This window comes from Cucurbitaria berberidis (genome assembly GCF_010015615.1).
Source record: "Cucurbitaria berberidis CBS 394.84 unplaced genomic scaffold K460scaffold_3, whole genome shotgun sequence".
Taxonomy (NCBI): Eukaryota; Fungi; Ascomycota; class Dothideomycetes; order Pleosporales; family Cucurbitariaceae; genus Cucurbitaria; species Cucurbitaria berberidis.
In genome coordinates this window covers 3288478-3301675 of record NW_024468937.1, presented here as the reverse complement: position 1 = coordinate 3301675, position 13198 = coordinate 3288478, and the positions used below count along the sequence as shown (strand labels likewise).

Sequence of the window (13198 nt, the reverse complement as noted above, 5' to 3'; positions counted from 1 at the left end):
TGCGACTATTATTAACTTGCTCTAAACACAGGAGACGTTCCGTCGCGGCGAGCGGCACGACATTTGTGTGGCGAAATGTGATTGGCTAAAGAGAAAATGGCTCCTGGGCAAGAGCCCTGGGCAAGAGCTCTCGTTTAAGGAAATAGTTTCATGGATGAACCCTCAAGCTCTACAGCCATCGATGGGTAAAAGAAATCCTACCTGAAGCGGAAATTTTAGCACGTGGATTGGGTGCCGTGGCTTTAGGATTCAAAGTACTTTCACAGAACCAGCGATAGCTCAACTAGGGCGTAGGCGCTTTGAAAATCCTCTTACTGCTGTTAAGCTGGGAGTGGAAAGATGTATGATCCTACAAACACTACTCAAGTCCTAGTCACACTACATTCCCATTAAACAAAGGCGCTACCATGTACCCTCTATACTTTGACTAAGCTTCCATAGAAGCTGATTCCCACAGTCGCTCAAGTCTTGTATCATTGGGTTCTGTCACTAGCAACGAGTTGTAACTTAGCGTTCGGAATCATTCCGACGCGCCAGGCACATCTCGACTCTGGCCATCAAACATCCAGTTCATCAAACCTCCCTTCTGTTGGGAATGCAGCTCTTCTTTCGCTCTCCGATGTATATGTCTTCATCAAGAGCAAACCCGTGATTTGCTCGGCTTTCATGACGGAATGCGTGTTGCATAGTCGGTTCCCCAACCATTGCCGACACTTGAACAACCACGGACAACCGCTCATAGTTAGCACTACCGCGACCCACAAAATGGTAGCACAACAGGTACGTCCATGTCTCGGTTCCGATCCTGTTAGGATGCCGATAAATATAGAGACTATATCCTCGAATCCTCCGATATTCAAACCGCACAAATCGTCCCTCTGTAGCGGACTACTCTAGCCTTTCTTCATGGACAATAGATCGCTTGCACTTCTCTCAGCAGCACTTTGGCGCCCCTGGTACCGTACAATTCGATCTAAGCACATACAATGGCGATCTCCAAACCAATGGATATCACTATCTTAGGCGGCGGAATTGCAGGCCTCACGACCGCTTTGTCTCTTACCAAGTTCGCACCTCCGTCACGCCCACCGCCGAATATCACTCTCTACGAGATTAGGCCAGAGCCAGCAACTATTGGTGGCGCCGTTAACCTGACCCCCAATGCCCTCCGTTTGTTGTCTCACCTCGGCGCCCTGGATGAGATCCGTGCCCGTGACTACGGAAAAGAGTGCCTCGCTGTAGAAATATTCGATCTCTACACCAACCAAAAGATTGCAGAAAGCAGTTTCCGTGGGCCTGATGGAAAGGGATTGGGTGAACCACCGTTCACTGCGCTCAGGATTACGCGGGGAGATGCATTGAAGGGTGTTCTCGCTGCAATTGAGAAACATGCAAACATCAAGTTGATTTGCGGCAAGAAGACGGTGGATATCAGCGAAGACATTGACGGTGTGACGATTCAGTTCGAAGATGGCGAGACAGTGAGAAGCGATATTCTAATTGGCTGTGACGGCATACACTCAGTTACGCGGCTGAAGCACGTAGAGCCTGAGAGAAAGAGCATATATTCTGGTATCTGCAATGCGTTTGGCTTTGCGAAGAGAAGAACGACAGAGACAGGGCAATTTGAAGAGACACATTTTGAGACTAGTGGTATGAACTTTGGGCGCAGAGGTATTCTTCTCACATCCTTCCACGACTCAGCCAAAGACTCAATATATGTTGGCGCCCTAATGCAAGTCCCGGAGATCGCGTCAAGAGATGGCTGGAAAGCTGCTGGCGCAGATGCGGAGAAGACGCGGAAAGACATAATGGAGCGGTACGATGGTGCTGCGAATCCGCTGATTGGACATTTGATTGAAGACGCTGGGGATCTCTTCTTATGGCCTGTGTTTACGTTGAGCAAGGGCGGAAAGTGGGCAACAGACCGTGTTATGCTCATTGGCGATTCAGCGCATGCAATGCCTCCTCAAGGCGAGAGTACAGGTATCGTATTTGAAGATGGGGTTCTGTTTTCTAGATGTTTGGCGAAGTGGATGCAGACTAGGCGAGATAATGGTGTGCCGGTCAAAGAGGCGTTTGATGCATATCAGAAGTTGAGACGAGCGCGCATTGATACAGCGTTTAACGAGAGTCAGAGCGTGGTCAAGGTAAGCAGCTTCTTACTAGTACGGACGACGTATGAGACATCTACTAACTTTATGGTTAGACAGTACAGGACACACCGTGGCTAGGGCACAAGATCAAAATGAATGTCGTACCGTGGTATCTCTGGTGGACAAGAAGTTATCGGGACAAACATTTCGTGGAGGATGTTACGACTTGTGAGCTGGGGTATTAAGCTGTGATTACTGGAAGTAAAGGGTTGAAATTTACGGTCTTGTAGGCGAAGTGAAGGTCAAAATCAATACAGGGTATATGATTAGGCGCCTGATCATATACCCTGTATTGGCCCATACCTTTGTACTCCTTTGTACTAATCACGACGGCCATCCGTTGTGCTACAGATGGTCGTCGTGATGTTACGCAGATTTAAGAATTAGAAGTATTATATATGCCTAAATATTAATCACTTCCTGAAACTGAGTGGTAGTAATCCCTGATTATGTTTGTGCAAAGCGACGAGTCATTTCTTTCTTGTCTGTAATCCTTAGACTAGATTTGATAAGTTGGCGCGTTTTCACCTTCACCCTCGGGTCAATTTACGCTGACTACAGAGTGCGTCATTCGTCAAGGTCCTCGGCTAGGCCTATGGCTAATCGAGATCCTATACAATATGGATAGTTGCAATACTTTGCTTAACAACATTTCACTCCCAGCCAAAAGGGACGTTATCGGAAGCTGACGATTTTGACCCTCTCATCCAATTCTCACCCAGCTCTTCCGCGGTTACTGGCACGCAACACCTTTCTTTTTTTGCTTAGACTAGAGGCCGAGATGTGTAATGAGGAAAGGAAGATGACGGGTTTTGAACGTAAGCTGCAACACTTCGTACCGGTAGAGTTCATTATGGGGCTGCCAAGCCTTGCTCCCAGCACCAATAGCAAACATTGCCCTAAAAACGAATGCCATAAGTCTAGCTCTTCCAAACTCGCTTCTTATTTCTAACCGTTCGGTCAACGTTAGGGTGGTGCTCTCTGGTTCGAGAATGATAAGCCCTCCTTACTTCTAAACTGTGGCATGAGTACCGTACCTCGAGATAGAATCTGAAGAAGAATGAGAAGTTACATGACTTGTCAAATTAAGATCTCCGTTCCATATGCATCTCTAGAGACTCGGCTCCGCGTACAGTATACCCTTCGCAAGACCGAATTCGATCCATTTTGCCCTTAAAATCTCGGTAGGTGTTCTATAGCCTATCCTCTTCTGCCTTGAGCTTCTCGATGAGTTTCTGTGCCGCTTCCCGTCGTTCTTCGCGCAGCGTCACAAACACCTGCACACGTTAGCCCTTCGCCCAGTATCACAGCCCATATGCACGAGCTTACCCAAAACCAAGCACTAAGCTCAAAAAAGCCCCATGTGAATACCATGCTGTTGTTTAAACTCGCTCCAACACCAATCGTGTAATCGTGGCCTCGCGGCGCAAACATGCCGCCCTCCTTGAATATATATGAATATCCCGTCAACGCGAAAAGGAAAGCGCACCGGACGGGCGTCTGCGCGCCCCAGAAGTGGCCGAAGACATCATCGGGAAGAGCAAGTGCGGTGAGGTCGGTGAGGCCGAGAAAAGCGAAGAGGACAGCTAGGAAGGCTGACGCTGCGCTAGGTTTGTTGAACTCGCGTGGTGTGGGCTACGATGGTTAGATGCTATAAGAACGAGGCTGGGCATGTAAAGACGTACAAGGTGCATTGACTCGCCCAAGAGAAGGATGACTCCTTGGTTCGCTATTACTGCGGGATTCCTGAGTAGGAGTATTGCGAGGGTGACGTGGAATAACGATATGCCGCGTATCATCGCGGTTGCAGATATTATTGCCATGTTGGTGATTGTTCGAAATTCAGTAGAGCTATGTTAGAATCACTGAGTTGAGTGCCAATGACCGAGATGTCGAGTGCGATGGTGTGGATGTTTACGAAATGTTTGTATTCCTCGTGTTGTCTCGGAGGAGAACGCCTAAACTCCGCAGCTCGTACCGGTACATGCCCCGCCAAGCCATCTCGCTATCTCCAACCTTGGTTTCTCCCAGATCCTTCAAACACGCTCCAACTTATGTAAAGACGAAGATGGAGAAAAAGGATTCTGCCATTGGTGTAACGGTACATCAGAGACAATCTCGGCGGCGATCATTCACACTTGCCGATTTACTATTTCTGGTCGCCCTTTGCCTCATCGTTTCAACCATATGGCTCTCAGAGGTCCGAACATTGTTTCCAGGACGAAAGCATGTCTGTAACAGCTCATCGACTGTGGAAGAGCGAGCTGCCAAAGTTCTGAAGGAGAACCCTCTCATAGGTCAGACGCGTTCCTTGAGCGTGAAGATATGTGCTAACATCACGAAGATGGCCATAACGATTTGATGATATTCATTAGATCCCGCTATCAGAATCACATTTACAGCAAACATGGCAACGACTTCGCAGAGAAGTTTGAGAATGGTACACTCGAACAGCACACCGATATTCCGCGCTTGGAGAAAGGCATGCAGGGCGGTGCGTTTTGGTCCGCTTTTTGGCCGTGTCCGTTAGGTGACGGAACCAACTTCAGCGACGAAAGGTATCATGACAGTAAGCTGGAGGCCATGATAAGCTAAAACCCTGGTGTTGACTCAAACACAGTTGTCAAATCCACGCTCGGTCAACTCGATCTCTTCCACCGACTCGGTCAGGACTATCCGAAGTACTTCACCCCTCCAAGAGACAGTGCCGAAGCCACAAAAGCTTTCAAGAATGGCGGCTTCATCGCGCCGGCGGCTATTGAGGGTCTCCACCAAATCGGCAATTCGATCTCTACTTTACGCCTATATCATCAGCTTGGCGTCCGATACGCTACGCTGACCTGGAACTGCCACAATAAATATGCCGATGCCGCCATCGAGAGTGGTCCTGACTTTCAGCCGCGAATTGCAACACCACATTGGCATGGCCTTAGTTCCGCTGGCCGCGACCTCATCAAGGAGATGAACCGCCTAGGTATGCTGGTCGACCTCGCTCATGCCAGTCAAGATACAATGCGAGATGTTCTTGTGGGTAAAGTTGATGGAAGCGCTGGGAACTGGAACGGCAGTCTTGCCCCTCCTATCTTTAGTCACAGCTCCGCATACGCTATCTGTCCACATCCTCGTAATGTCCCTGATGACATTCTCCAGCTTGTAAAGCAACGGAACTCCGTTGTCATGGTCAACTTCAACCCCGACTTCATTTCCTGCGTCCCCGGAAAGACTCCTGACGATTTCCCGGAATACGTTCCTGCAAATTCGACGCTGAATCAGGTCGTTCGCCATATCAAGCATATTGGAGAGCTCATTGGGTACGATCACGTAGGGATAGGTACGGACTACGACGGTATTGAGGGGACACCGGAAGGATTGGAGGATGTGTCCAAGTTTCCTGATCTCATTGCTGAGCTTCTGAGGCAGGGTGTCAGCGACGAAGATGCTGCAAAGATTGCGGGACGGAATCTGCTGAGAGTTTGGAAAGAGGCAGACAAGGTGGCGAAGGAGCTGCAGAAGAGTATGCTTCCTTTGGAGGACGACGTTAAGAACCAGTGGGCGTAAGCACATGCTTTGAGCTCTCCGAATCTCTTTAGCACTTGCGACCAATGTATAACGGAAAAGGAAGAGATCAGCTCCAGACGAGCGAGCGCTATCGTAGAGGTTAGCCAGGTGGTATTTGGAGCATCTTGCGACACAAAACCACAAAGTAGGTAGTGCTGAAGAGGTCCAGCACTATGCGTGAATGCACATATTCGAATTGGGGAGTGGTAGTAAATATACTTCATGTTATAACGAGCTTTCTCGGTTTGGACTTGCAGCCTGTAATAGCGTTCACAAATGTAATGAAGGAGCACTAAAGGAGCGCTAGAAGTCACAAGGCCCACATTACGACTCTAGCCGGTTCACTACGCGAGCTCAAAGCCTCGTATTCGACAATATCGTTCTCTGTCCGCCATTGACAATTGTCGGCAGCGATACATTATCGCGCAATATTGCGATCCATGGATGCTGATGTGGCGAAGGACGAGGCCAGGCTCTAAGCATCACACCACTTTCAAGAGCCCAGATCTTGGCGACGCTGTCCGACTCAGGAATTCAGGATATCCTGTTTCAGTGCATCTATATAGATCAAAATCCTACCCTCTTTTTGGTTTGTTTAGCGTTTGTTTTTCCTTTTCTTGGCTCTGACCTCATTGCACCCCGCGCAGCCTGGCACACACCCTTTGTGTTACCTCATATTGCACCCTTCATATTCACCTCCCTACACCGACCTATACACAAACATCGACATGACACAACCGAAACTCAAGAGCAGTATCGCTATCCTTGGCTGCGGTGATGTCGGCTCCACACTGGCTTACACGCTCATTATGCAGCCCATCTGCAGCGAGGTGATCATGGTAGACTTGAAGAAAGAGCTATTAGAGGCACAAGTGAGAGATCTGAGCGACTCGACTTACGGTGGTCGATCAGGCGTGAAAGTTCGTGCTGGTACGCACAAGGATGCTGGACAGGCTGACATTGTTGGTGATTAACGCCCATGGACGAACTGTATGGGTTATATTTACTAACTTGGTGCCCTCAATCTTCAGTCATCACGGCGGGTGCGAAACAGAAGCATGGTTAGTCTAAGTAATCTAGTCTATCATGTTACGACATTGGCTAATGATGCCTAGGTGAATCTCGGCTCTCACTCTTGAGTCGAAATCTACACATTTTAGAGTCAATCTTTAGCTCGATGGCGCCCATCTCACCGCATACAATTCTGCTTCTTGTTGCCAATCCAGTTGACATCTTGACATACTTTGCGCGGAAGCTGTCCGGACTGCCAGAGTCCCAGGTTCTAGGCACGGGGACGAGTCTCGACTCCGCTAGACTGAGAGGTATACTCGCTGAGAAGGCAGAGGTAGCGCCGAGTAGTATCGATGCGTATGTGCTTGGTGAACATGGTGATAGTCAGTTTGTAAGTAGTGTCCCCAACCAACGCTTTATTGTCAGACAAATCGAACGCTAATGTTTCCTAGATTGTGTGGTCCTCCGCAACAATCGGCACCACACCGCTTCACCTCGCCCTACCAGGTAAATTAACACCCGAGTTCAAAGCCTCAATCTCGGCACACACTCGCGGCGCAGCAGGTGCCATCATCGCTGCAAAAGGGTGCACATCTTACGGCATCGGTAACATAGCTGCTAGCATCTGCAAGTACATCCTCTTCGATTCACGATCAGTCCGACCTATATCTTTCTACCAGCCGGAACTTGGGTGTTGTTTGTCGATGCCGGCGGTGGTGGGGAGGAAAGGTATCATCAAATCTATGCCTGTCCTACTTGATGAGACGGAGAGAGCGGAACTTGAGAAATGCGCTAGTGGACTCAGGGGAGTTATTGAGGGAGCAGAAAAAGAGTTGAGTGCCGACGAGCAGTTGCGAAAGGCGTTGGAGGTGGATGAGGGAGTTTAGTGCGAGGCTAAGGTGTGCGTGGCACCAGCAAGCAATAGTTTACGATTGAGAGAATGATATCGAGGACCTCTTAGGTGTCATGGCTGATGAAAGTTGGAGAAAAGAGTTCCTAAATGCAATTGTACTGATGCAGTCACCGAACGATGCAACATTGCGTCACTTTATGCAGGCAGCTCAAAAGATGATGAGATGGCGTCTCGGAAAAGCCGTCGTGGTCTACGGGAAGCTTGCCGTCATGAAGGCTGTAGAAAAACAAGGGTCGACGGCTGAGGGGACAACCCGGTGGAAAATCAAAAGTAACAGCATTGCTACTGATCTAATTACTGAATGATGAGCCACGATGTTCTTCCAACGCCGAGAGCAAACCCAGATCCAAAGAAGGTCGTAAATCATGTATACCTGAACTCCCGCTAATACCATCCCTCATGAGCAAACCGGACACTCAATCTCAACCCCCTCAATAACAAGCGGTTTACTGTACTCACTTGGCACATTCTCCATTCCCATGGCTACGTCTTTGACGCTCCCACTCTCACTCACATCTTCACTTCCTAACGCAGAATCCTGCTTCCGCTTCCGCTCCTCGCTCTCCTCTTCAATATACGCATACTTCTCCCTCCACTCACACAGCATGCTGCTCGTGACATTGCTACCTCCGCATAGCACAATGACAACCTTGTCATCAGGTCGGACGGGGCGTCCAAGAGCCTTTTCCAAGCGACCATCATAGCAGAGGGCAACATTAATGCCGCAGGCGAGCTCGACCATGATGCGTTCGTCGTCTGCAAGACGCCAGCACCCCATTGCCGCTTCGGCATCTGGCAGGACCACGGATCTGACTGTGCTGCGTTGTGCGTATTTGAATGTCGAGCCTGTGACTCTCGTACAGCCTAGACTTGTTGCCTGACTTGTGATCTTGTCTAGAGTAACTAGCTCCCTAGCTTGCAAAGCGGCGTTTAGGGACTCGGCGCCTGCGGTCTCCATGGCTAGCACGGTCGTCTTGTACATGCCTAGGTCGTCCATGGCTTGGCAGATGCCATTCATGAGGCCGCCGCCGCCGACAGAGAAGATTAGCACATCGGGCTCTGAGCCGGGGAGCTGGGAGGCGATTTCGTGCATGACGGTTGAGTTGCCGTTCCAGATGTCTGGGTGGTCGAAGGGCGGACAGTATATGGTTGATGTTTGTGCCTAGATGAGTTAGCATTGTAACTTTATAGATACATCGTTTATATATTGATTTTCGATGGGAGGGGAAAAGAGCTTCGGTGCAACGTACAGAAGGCATAACTTCCTCTCTCAAATAGGTATCGGCATCTTTCCACGCCGCGCCATATTGGATAACATCATACGCTCCAGCAGCCCTTAGCTTGGCTACCATCAACGGTGTCGTGGAATTCGGCACGACAACAGTGCATGGCAGACCGAGGGAACGAGCAGAGTGCACAGCAGCGAGACCTGCGTTGCCGCCGCTGGACGCAAAGATGTGTGGACGAGAGCCATGTGGAAGTTCTTCAAGGCGGCGGAGAATGTAGTTGCCAATGCCTCTTTTGTAGTATTAGTATGCTGAGCATATCGCATAAGGGAGAGCCGGAGGGGAGGACTCACCTAGATTTAAATGACCCGGAAGGTTGGAGATTCTCCAGCTTGAGGAAGATTCTGCTTCTACGATTTAGAACTCCTTATCTCGAATGTGTTGATGAAAGAAGAACAATGGTGACTACGTATGAGATATCAGAGGGAGTGTGACCGTACCATCCTGCAGCTTCGGAGAGTGCGTAAGACTCCCTCAGCGGAGTCTGAACCCAAGGGCTCTGCTGTGGTTCTTCATTGACGTTGTATTCCTTGACGGTCATATTGAATGGTGTTTGTTCTCTGAGTATCGCTGATAAGATGTTCAGAGCAGGAAAACAGTCTGAAGTGAAAATGATAGGATGGCTTATTCTAAAAGTATTCCAACGACAAGACAGTCACCTCTTTATCTCAAAGGTAAGGGCCTCTTTGGCGCTGAAACGGGGTTTGTCCAACGCTAACGCACACCAAACACGCCCTATATGTTATCAGCTCCGCACGCACCCGTAATTCTAGAAACCAAGGCCCAACGTAGTTTTGATTACCCTATAAAGTGCATGAATTACCCTATAGTAACTTGATAAGGGACAAGCGAGCGTGCTTCGACCGGGGAATGGTACAAGCATGAGACCACTACTATGGAATGCGTACCCATGGTAAGGATTTCCTATCGCGGTTATTCACGGCGAGACCACCGCTGGTCGGTTTCTGCCTGGCCTTTCCGCCTCGTGGACGTCGACAGGCTTGGCGCACCCTTGCCCATCGCCTATCACAGCAACGGTGTAAGTCGTCAGCGCTTGGTTACATGTAGAAAGTTGTTCCAGCACTCCGACGTTAGACAATTATTCGGATGCTTTGGGCAGATCCAATCTTAGAATGACATCGACCAGCTGCGGGTTGGCGTTGATGGATCCCCGACGGGAAGGGGAACTTGCATCATGTGGGACGAATGTCCAAGCTTCCATCACGATCGGGAATGTTTTGTCGGCGGGAAGGCTACCGTAGATACAGACAAAGGTTCCTTCATCTTGACTATCGCATGCGTGCATGCCATGCGGATCCGCAAACGTTATCGAAATGCATGCTGAACAACGCCAACTGGGTATCACTATGGTTCTCCTCCCTATCAATAGTCTGGCGCAAACCTCATGCAGTAGGCTGCTCAAGCAAGCCTTTCCTAAAGTTCCAGTAATTTGCCCTGATCGGATCGTACTTTGTCGCCAGGAGGTCTAGGGCTTTCTCTGCGCTCTCTTTACTATTCTCCTCTTCCGAGTAGATATCAGCAAGAATGTCGAGCGCATGACTTGAGTAGACCTCTTCCGGGGTCTGGACGTCTGCGAACTCGAGCGCAAAATCCTTGAGTGTGGACTTGGGAAGCTGAGCCACTCGAACAATGCCCGATATATAATTCCACGGGCTCTGGTTCTGAGGTGCTTTGCGGATAGCTGCTTTTGTGTACCTGGATCACGGTTAGTATAGCACGCTGTTGCACTCCACAACTACAAGCACGTACTCGATCTCCCGATCTGCGATCTCTGCCCTCAATTTGCCTCCACGACCGGCAACTAGATAGTACCGATGATTCCAAGCGGAATTGTTCCTAACGTCGTCCTGGATCATGTTGTCCGTCCACGTCAACTCTTCTGGCTTGTCGAACAAGTCGAATCGCTTCACCAGCCATTGTCTGTAACTCCATACATGATAGTTTTTCGAGTCCTGCTCCAGCATCGTGCTTATGAATTCGGGCTCGCCTTCGGGTGAGCCGAGCGCGTTGATGATGGTCTGTCGGTGGTGCCAAATTTGGTAATTCTTGAGGTGCTTGAGGGCGGTTGGGTTGAGCCAGGCGATTTCGTCTTGTAGCGATCTACCGATTTCTGAGGTGACTTTAGCGCGATAGAGCCTGCAGGTTGTCAGTGGCTGACCTTTGGAGAAGAAGAAGCATACGACCTACCAGACTGTATAATGTGCCGGGTTCATGCTAATAATGTGCTCTGTGAGCTCCAAGACTCGCTCGCTGAACTCGCTCTGTGCCATGACAGCGCGCAGATAGCCCATAGCCTCGCTATACTCCTCTGTATATGCGATTGCGGCGAGCGGGTGCATGCCGCCGTCATCTTGCGCGAGTGGTTCAATGTCCGCCCATGCCTCGTCGTCGTGGTAGAATTTGGGCATTCTCGTCTCCTTGCTATTAGGTGAAGCCTCTACAAAGGAAGTGCTGGGAGCGCCTGCAAACAATCTCGGGAGTAATGCGTGCAGCAGGCGTATTGGCGAGCAAAAGATGGCCGAAAGCCAGCCGCATATGAAGTTCAGGGCCATGGTGGGGTGTGGGGACGAGCTGCTCCCTTTGGCTGCTTGGCGGCATCGATGCCTCTTCAAGTACTTTCATCGAACAATAGTAACCCATCTGTACAATCACGAGGCGCCTAGCCATTATTCGTGCCTCGTTTCTACCATTGTCTATATTTCTAGCGCATCCTGGCTGCGCTCACCTGTTGCGATGACGCTTCTCCAAGGGAGACCCTTTGTGTGCTTGAATCCGCAATAGCCCCCGACCGAAAGGGTATGCTAGTAGGATTCAGCTATCTAAAAAGAGCGAGGCAGAAGGTATGAATTGCTGAGAGACTGTCGGGCGGCCTCATGTTTCGTTTCGTTATGCTGTCAGTATCTTGGAATCGGCCCATCATACAGCTCCTTGAGGAGATTGAATATAGGTATCAGTCTAATATCTGACCACGACACCGATTCTAGGGGATGAAAATGTTATTAGCGTCTCACTTGGGCCATTGTCTAGCTTGAACAAGCTATCAGGCCTCAATGCTTTCTAAGTCGAAACATAACCTTGTAGTTTGTAAGAATCTGGCTATACTAACAGGTAAGAGCCCACCGGCACTTCCAGTCGCCTCCGCAGATGTACACCTTGCTAGGTCACCATCCCCTTAGTGCATACCCCTAAGCAACCCGGAAAGCCTCGCAAACGCCTCATCTCTCTTCTCAACAAGCTCTAGGAACTGCTCCTTCGTCGATCCTCCTACCGTACCCGGATAGATGTCCGCCTTGCCCTCAGCCAATCCTGTATACGCCTGATCCACAAATTCCGTTAATGCCATGCCAAACTTGCTACCTGTATCTTTGCCCATTGCATTGTCATGCAATTCAGTACGCACTGGACCAGGACTAATATGCATTACCTTCACATTGGTATCTCGCATTTGCTCTCGCAGGCACAGAATGAAAGATTCGAGAGCAGCTTTGGAAGAGCAGTAGGCTGGCATGACGAAGGCAGGTATGAGAGTCACTTGTGTGCCCGTGAAGACTAGACTAGCCGGCTCGGGGTGTTTTAGAAGGTGCGGGAGAAACGCGTGCACCAAGGTAACGAACGAGGTAAAGTTGATGGTTATCTCGCGATGGAAAACATTTAGGTCCACAGTATCCGGCTTTGAGAAGTCGGCGCAAGACTGAGTCCCGGCGTTGAGGAACACACAATCGATCGAAGGGTGTGCTTGCGCGACACTATCCGTTGTCAGCTTCAATTGTTCCACATGACATAGAACGTCAGCCTTACGTCTCCACGAAATCCGGTATGCCATCCAAGTTAGCGATGTCAAAGACGAGACCAGATGCCTTGTCGCTGCCGTGCTGCGCGATAAACTGATCCAGACGTTCTTGTCGTCGCCCGACTGCTGTGACCTTCACGCCTTCAGATATAAAGCGGTGGGCCATAGCTTGACCAATGCCAGCTGTGGCTCCAATTAGGAGGACATGTTTGAATGGGAAAGACATGACTGAGATGTGTTTAATTGAGGGACCCGAGGAAGTGCTCTAACAGGTGATGATTACGATGGGCTTCTAAGGCGCACCTCTCTCCTACTTATATGATCGTCCATCTAGGCTTCATTCAACATCATCCACTGCCTCGAGCAAATCTGTGTGACATCTTTAACGCCGCTGAATGAACGCTTTTAAGCTTTTAACTCCGCTATTATCATCAATGGAACGTTAAGAGACTAAGGTTGCACG

The 13198-nt window shown here is 49.7% G+C and overlaps 7 protein-coding genes across 7 annotated transcripts; 3 read left to right on the top strand and 4 right to left on the bottom strand.

Moving 5' to 3' along the window:
- Positions 1 to 655: 655 nt before the first annotated feature.
- On the top strand, positions 656 to 2560 carry K460DRAFT_416906 (FAD/NAD(P)-binding domain-containing protein). Its single transcript, XM_040937842.1, has 3 exons — positions 656 to 779; positions 827 to 2150; positions 2210 to 2560. The coding sequence occupies exons 2-3, from the start codon at positions 987 to 989 to the stop codon at positions 2339 to 2341; spliced, it is 1296 nt and encodes a 431-aa protein (XP_040788257.1). The 5' UTR covers positions 656 to 779; positions 827 to 986; the 3' UTR covers positions 2342 to 2560.
- A 789-nt stretch (positions 2561 to 3349) lies between these two features.
- K460DRAFT_284032 (uncharacterized protein) lies at positions 3350 to 3979 on the bottom strand (the record flags this gene model as incomplete). The annotated part of the gene is made up of 3 exons (XM_040928704.1): positions 3350 to 3433; positions 3486 to 3791; positions 3842 to 3979. 3 exons carry the CDS (start codon positions 3977 to 3979, stop codon positions 3350 to 3352), a joined length of 528 nt encoding a protein of 175 aa, XP_040788256.1.
- Positions 3980 to 4159: 180 nt separating this feature from the next.
- K460DRAFT_366537 (uncharacterized protein) lies at positions 4160 to 5949 on the top strand. The gene is made up of 3 exons (XM_040933396.1): positions 4160 to 4453; positions 4501 to 4725; positions 4777 to 5949. The coding sequence occupies exons 1-3, from the start codon at positions 4225 to 4227 to the stop codon at positions 5712 to 5714; spliced, it is 1392 nt and encodes a 463-aa protein (XP_040788255.1). The 5' UTR covers positions 4160 to 4224; the 3' UTR covers positions 5715 to 5949.
- Positions 5950 to 6442: 493 nt separating this feature from the next.
- K460DRAFT_285148 (l-lactate dehydrogenase-like protein) lies at positions 6443 to 7612 on the top strand (the record flags this gene model as incomplete). Its single annotated transcript, XM_040928789.1, has 4 exons — positions 6443 to 6680; positions 6746 to 6775; positions 6830 to 7116; positions 7178 to 7612. 4 exons carry the CDS (start codon positions 6443 to 6445, stop codon positions 7610 to 7612), a joined length of 990 nt encoding a protein of 329 aa, XP_040788254.1.
- A 423-nt stretch (positions 7613 to 8035) lies between these two features.
- K460DRAFT_405929 (tryptophan synthase beta subunit-like PLP-dependent enzyme) lies at positions 8036 to 9465 on the bottom strand (the record flags this gene model as incomplete). The annotated part of the gene is made up of 4 exons (XM_040936904.1): positions 8036 to 8800; positions 8889 to 9156; positions 9218 to 9271; positions 9365 to 9465. The coding sequence occupies 4 exons, from the start codon at positions 9463 to 9465 to the stop codon at positions 8036 to 8038; spliced, it is 1188 nt and encodes a 395-aa protein (XP_040788253.1).
- Positions 9466 to 10327: 862 nt separating this feature from the next.
- Positions 10328 to 11497, bottom strand: K460DRAFT_282877 (farnesyltransferas-like protein; the record flags this gene model as incomplete). Its single annotated transcript, XM_040928609.1, has 3 exons — positions 10328 to 10640; positions 10695 to 11081; positions 11133 to 11497. The coding sequence occupies 3 exons, from the start codon at positions 11495 to 11497 to the stop codon at positions 10328 to 10330; spliced, it is 1065 nt and encodes a 354-aa protein (XP_040788252.1).
- Positions 11498 to 11988: 491 nt separating this feature from the next.
- On the bottom strand, positions 11989 to 13000 carry K460DRAFT_338141 (oxidoreductase). Its single transcript, XM_040931034.1, has 2 exons — positions 12744 to 13000; positions 11989 to 12691 (listed from the first exon to the last, which is right to left on the bottom strand). The coding sequence occupies exons 1-2, from the start codon at positions 12959 to 12961 to the stop codon at positions 12118 to 12120; spliced, it is 792 nt and encodes a 263-aa protein (XP_040788251.1). The 5' UTR covers positions 12962 to 13000; the 3' UTR covers positions 11989 to 12117.
- Positions 13001 to 13198: the final 198 nt, after the last annotated feature.

Coding starts and splice junctions, on each gene's coding strand:
- K460DRAFT_416906 (XM_040937842.1), top strand. CDS start 987: ATGGCGATCTCCAAACCAATGGATATCACTATCTTAGGCGGCGGAATT. Junction 2,151..2,209: donor AGAGTCAGAGCGTGGTCAAG/GTAAGCAGCTTC, acceptor CTTTATGGTTAG/ACAGTACAGGACACACCGTG.
- K460DRAFT_366537 (XM_040933396.1), top strand. CDS start 4,225: ATGGAGAAAAAGGATTCTGCCATTGGTGTAACGGTACATCAGAGACAA. Junction 4,454..4,500: donor GAAGGAGAACCCTCTCATAG/GTCAGACGCGTT, acceptor AACATCACGAAG/ATGGCCATAACGATTTGATG. Junction 4,726..4,776: donor CGACGAAAGGTATCATGACA/GTAAGCTGGAGG, acceptor ACTCAAACACAG/TTGTCAAATCCACGCTCGGT.
- K460DRAFT_338141 (XM_040931034.1), bottom strand. CDS start 12,961: ATGTCTTTCCCATTCAAACATGTCCTCCTAATTGGAGCCACAGCTGGC. Junction 12,692..12,743: donor ATACCGGATTTCGTGGAGAC/GTAAGGCTGACG, acceptor GACAACGGATAG/TGTCGCGCAAGCACACCCTT.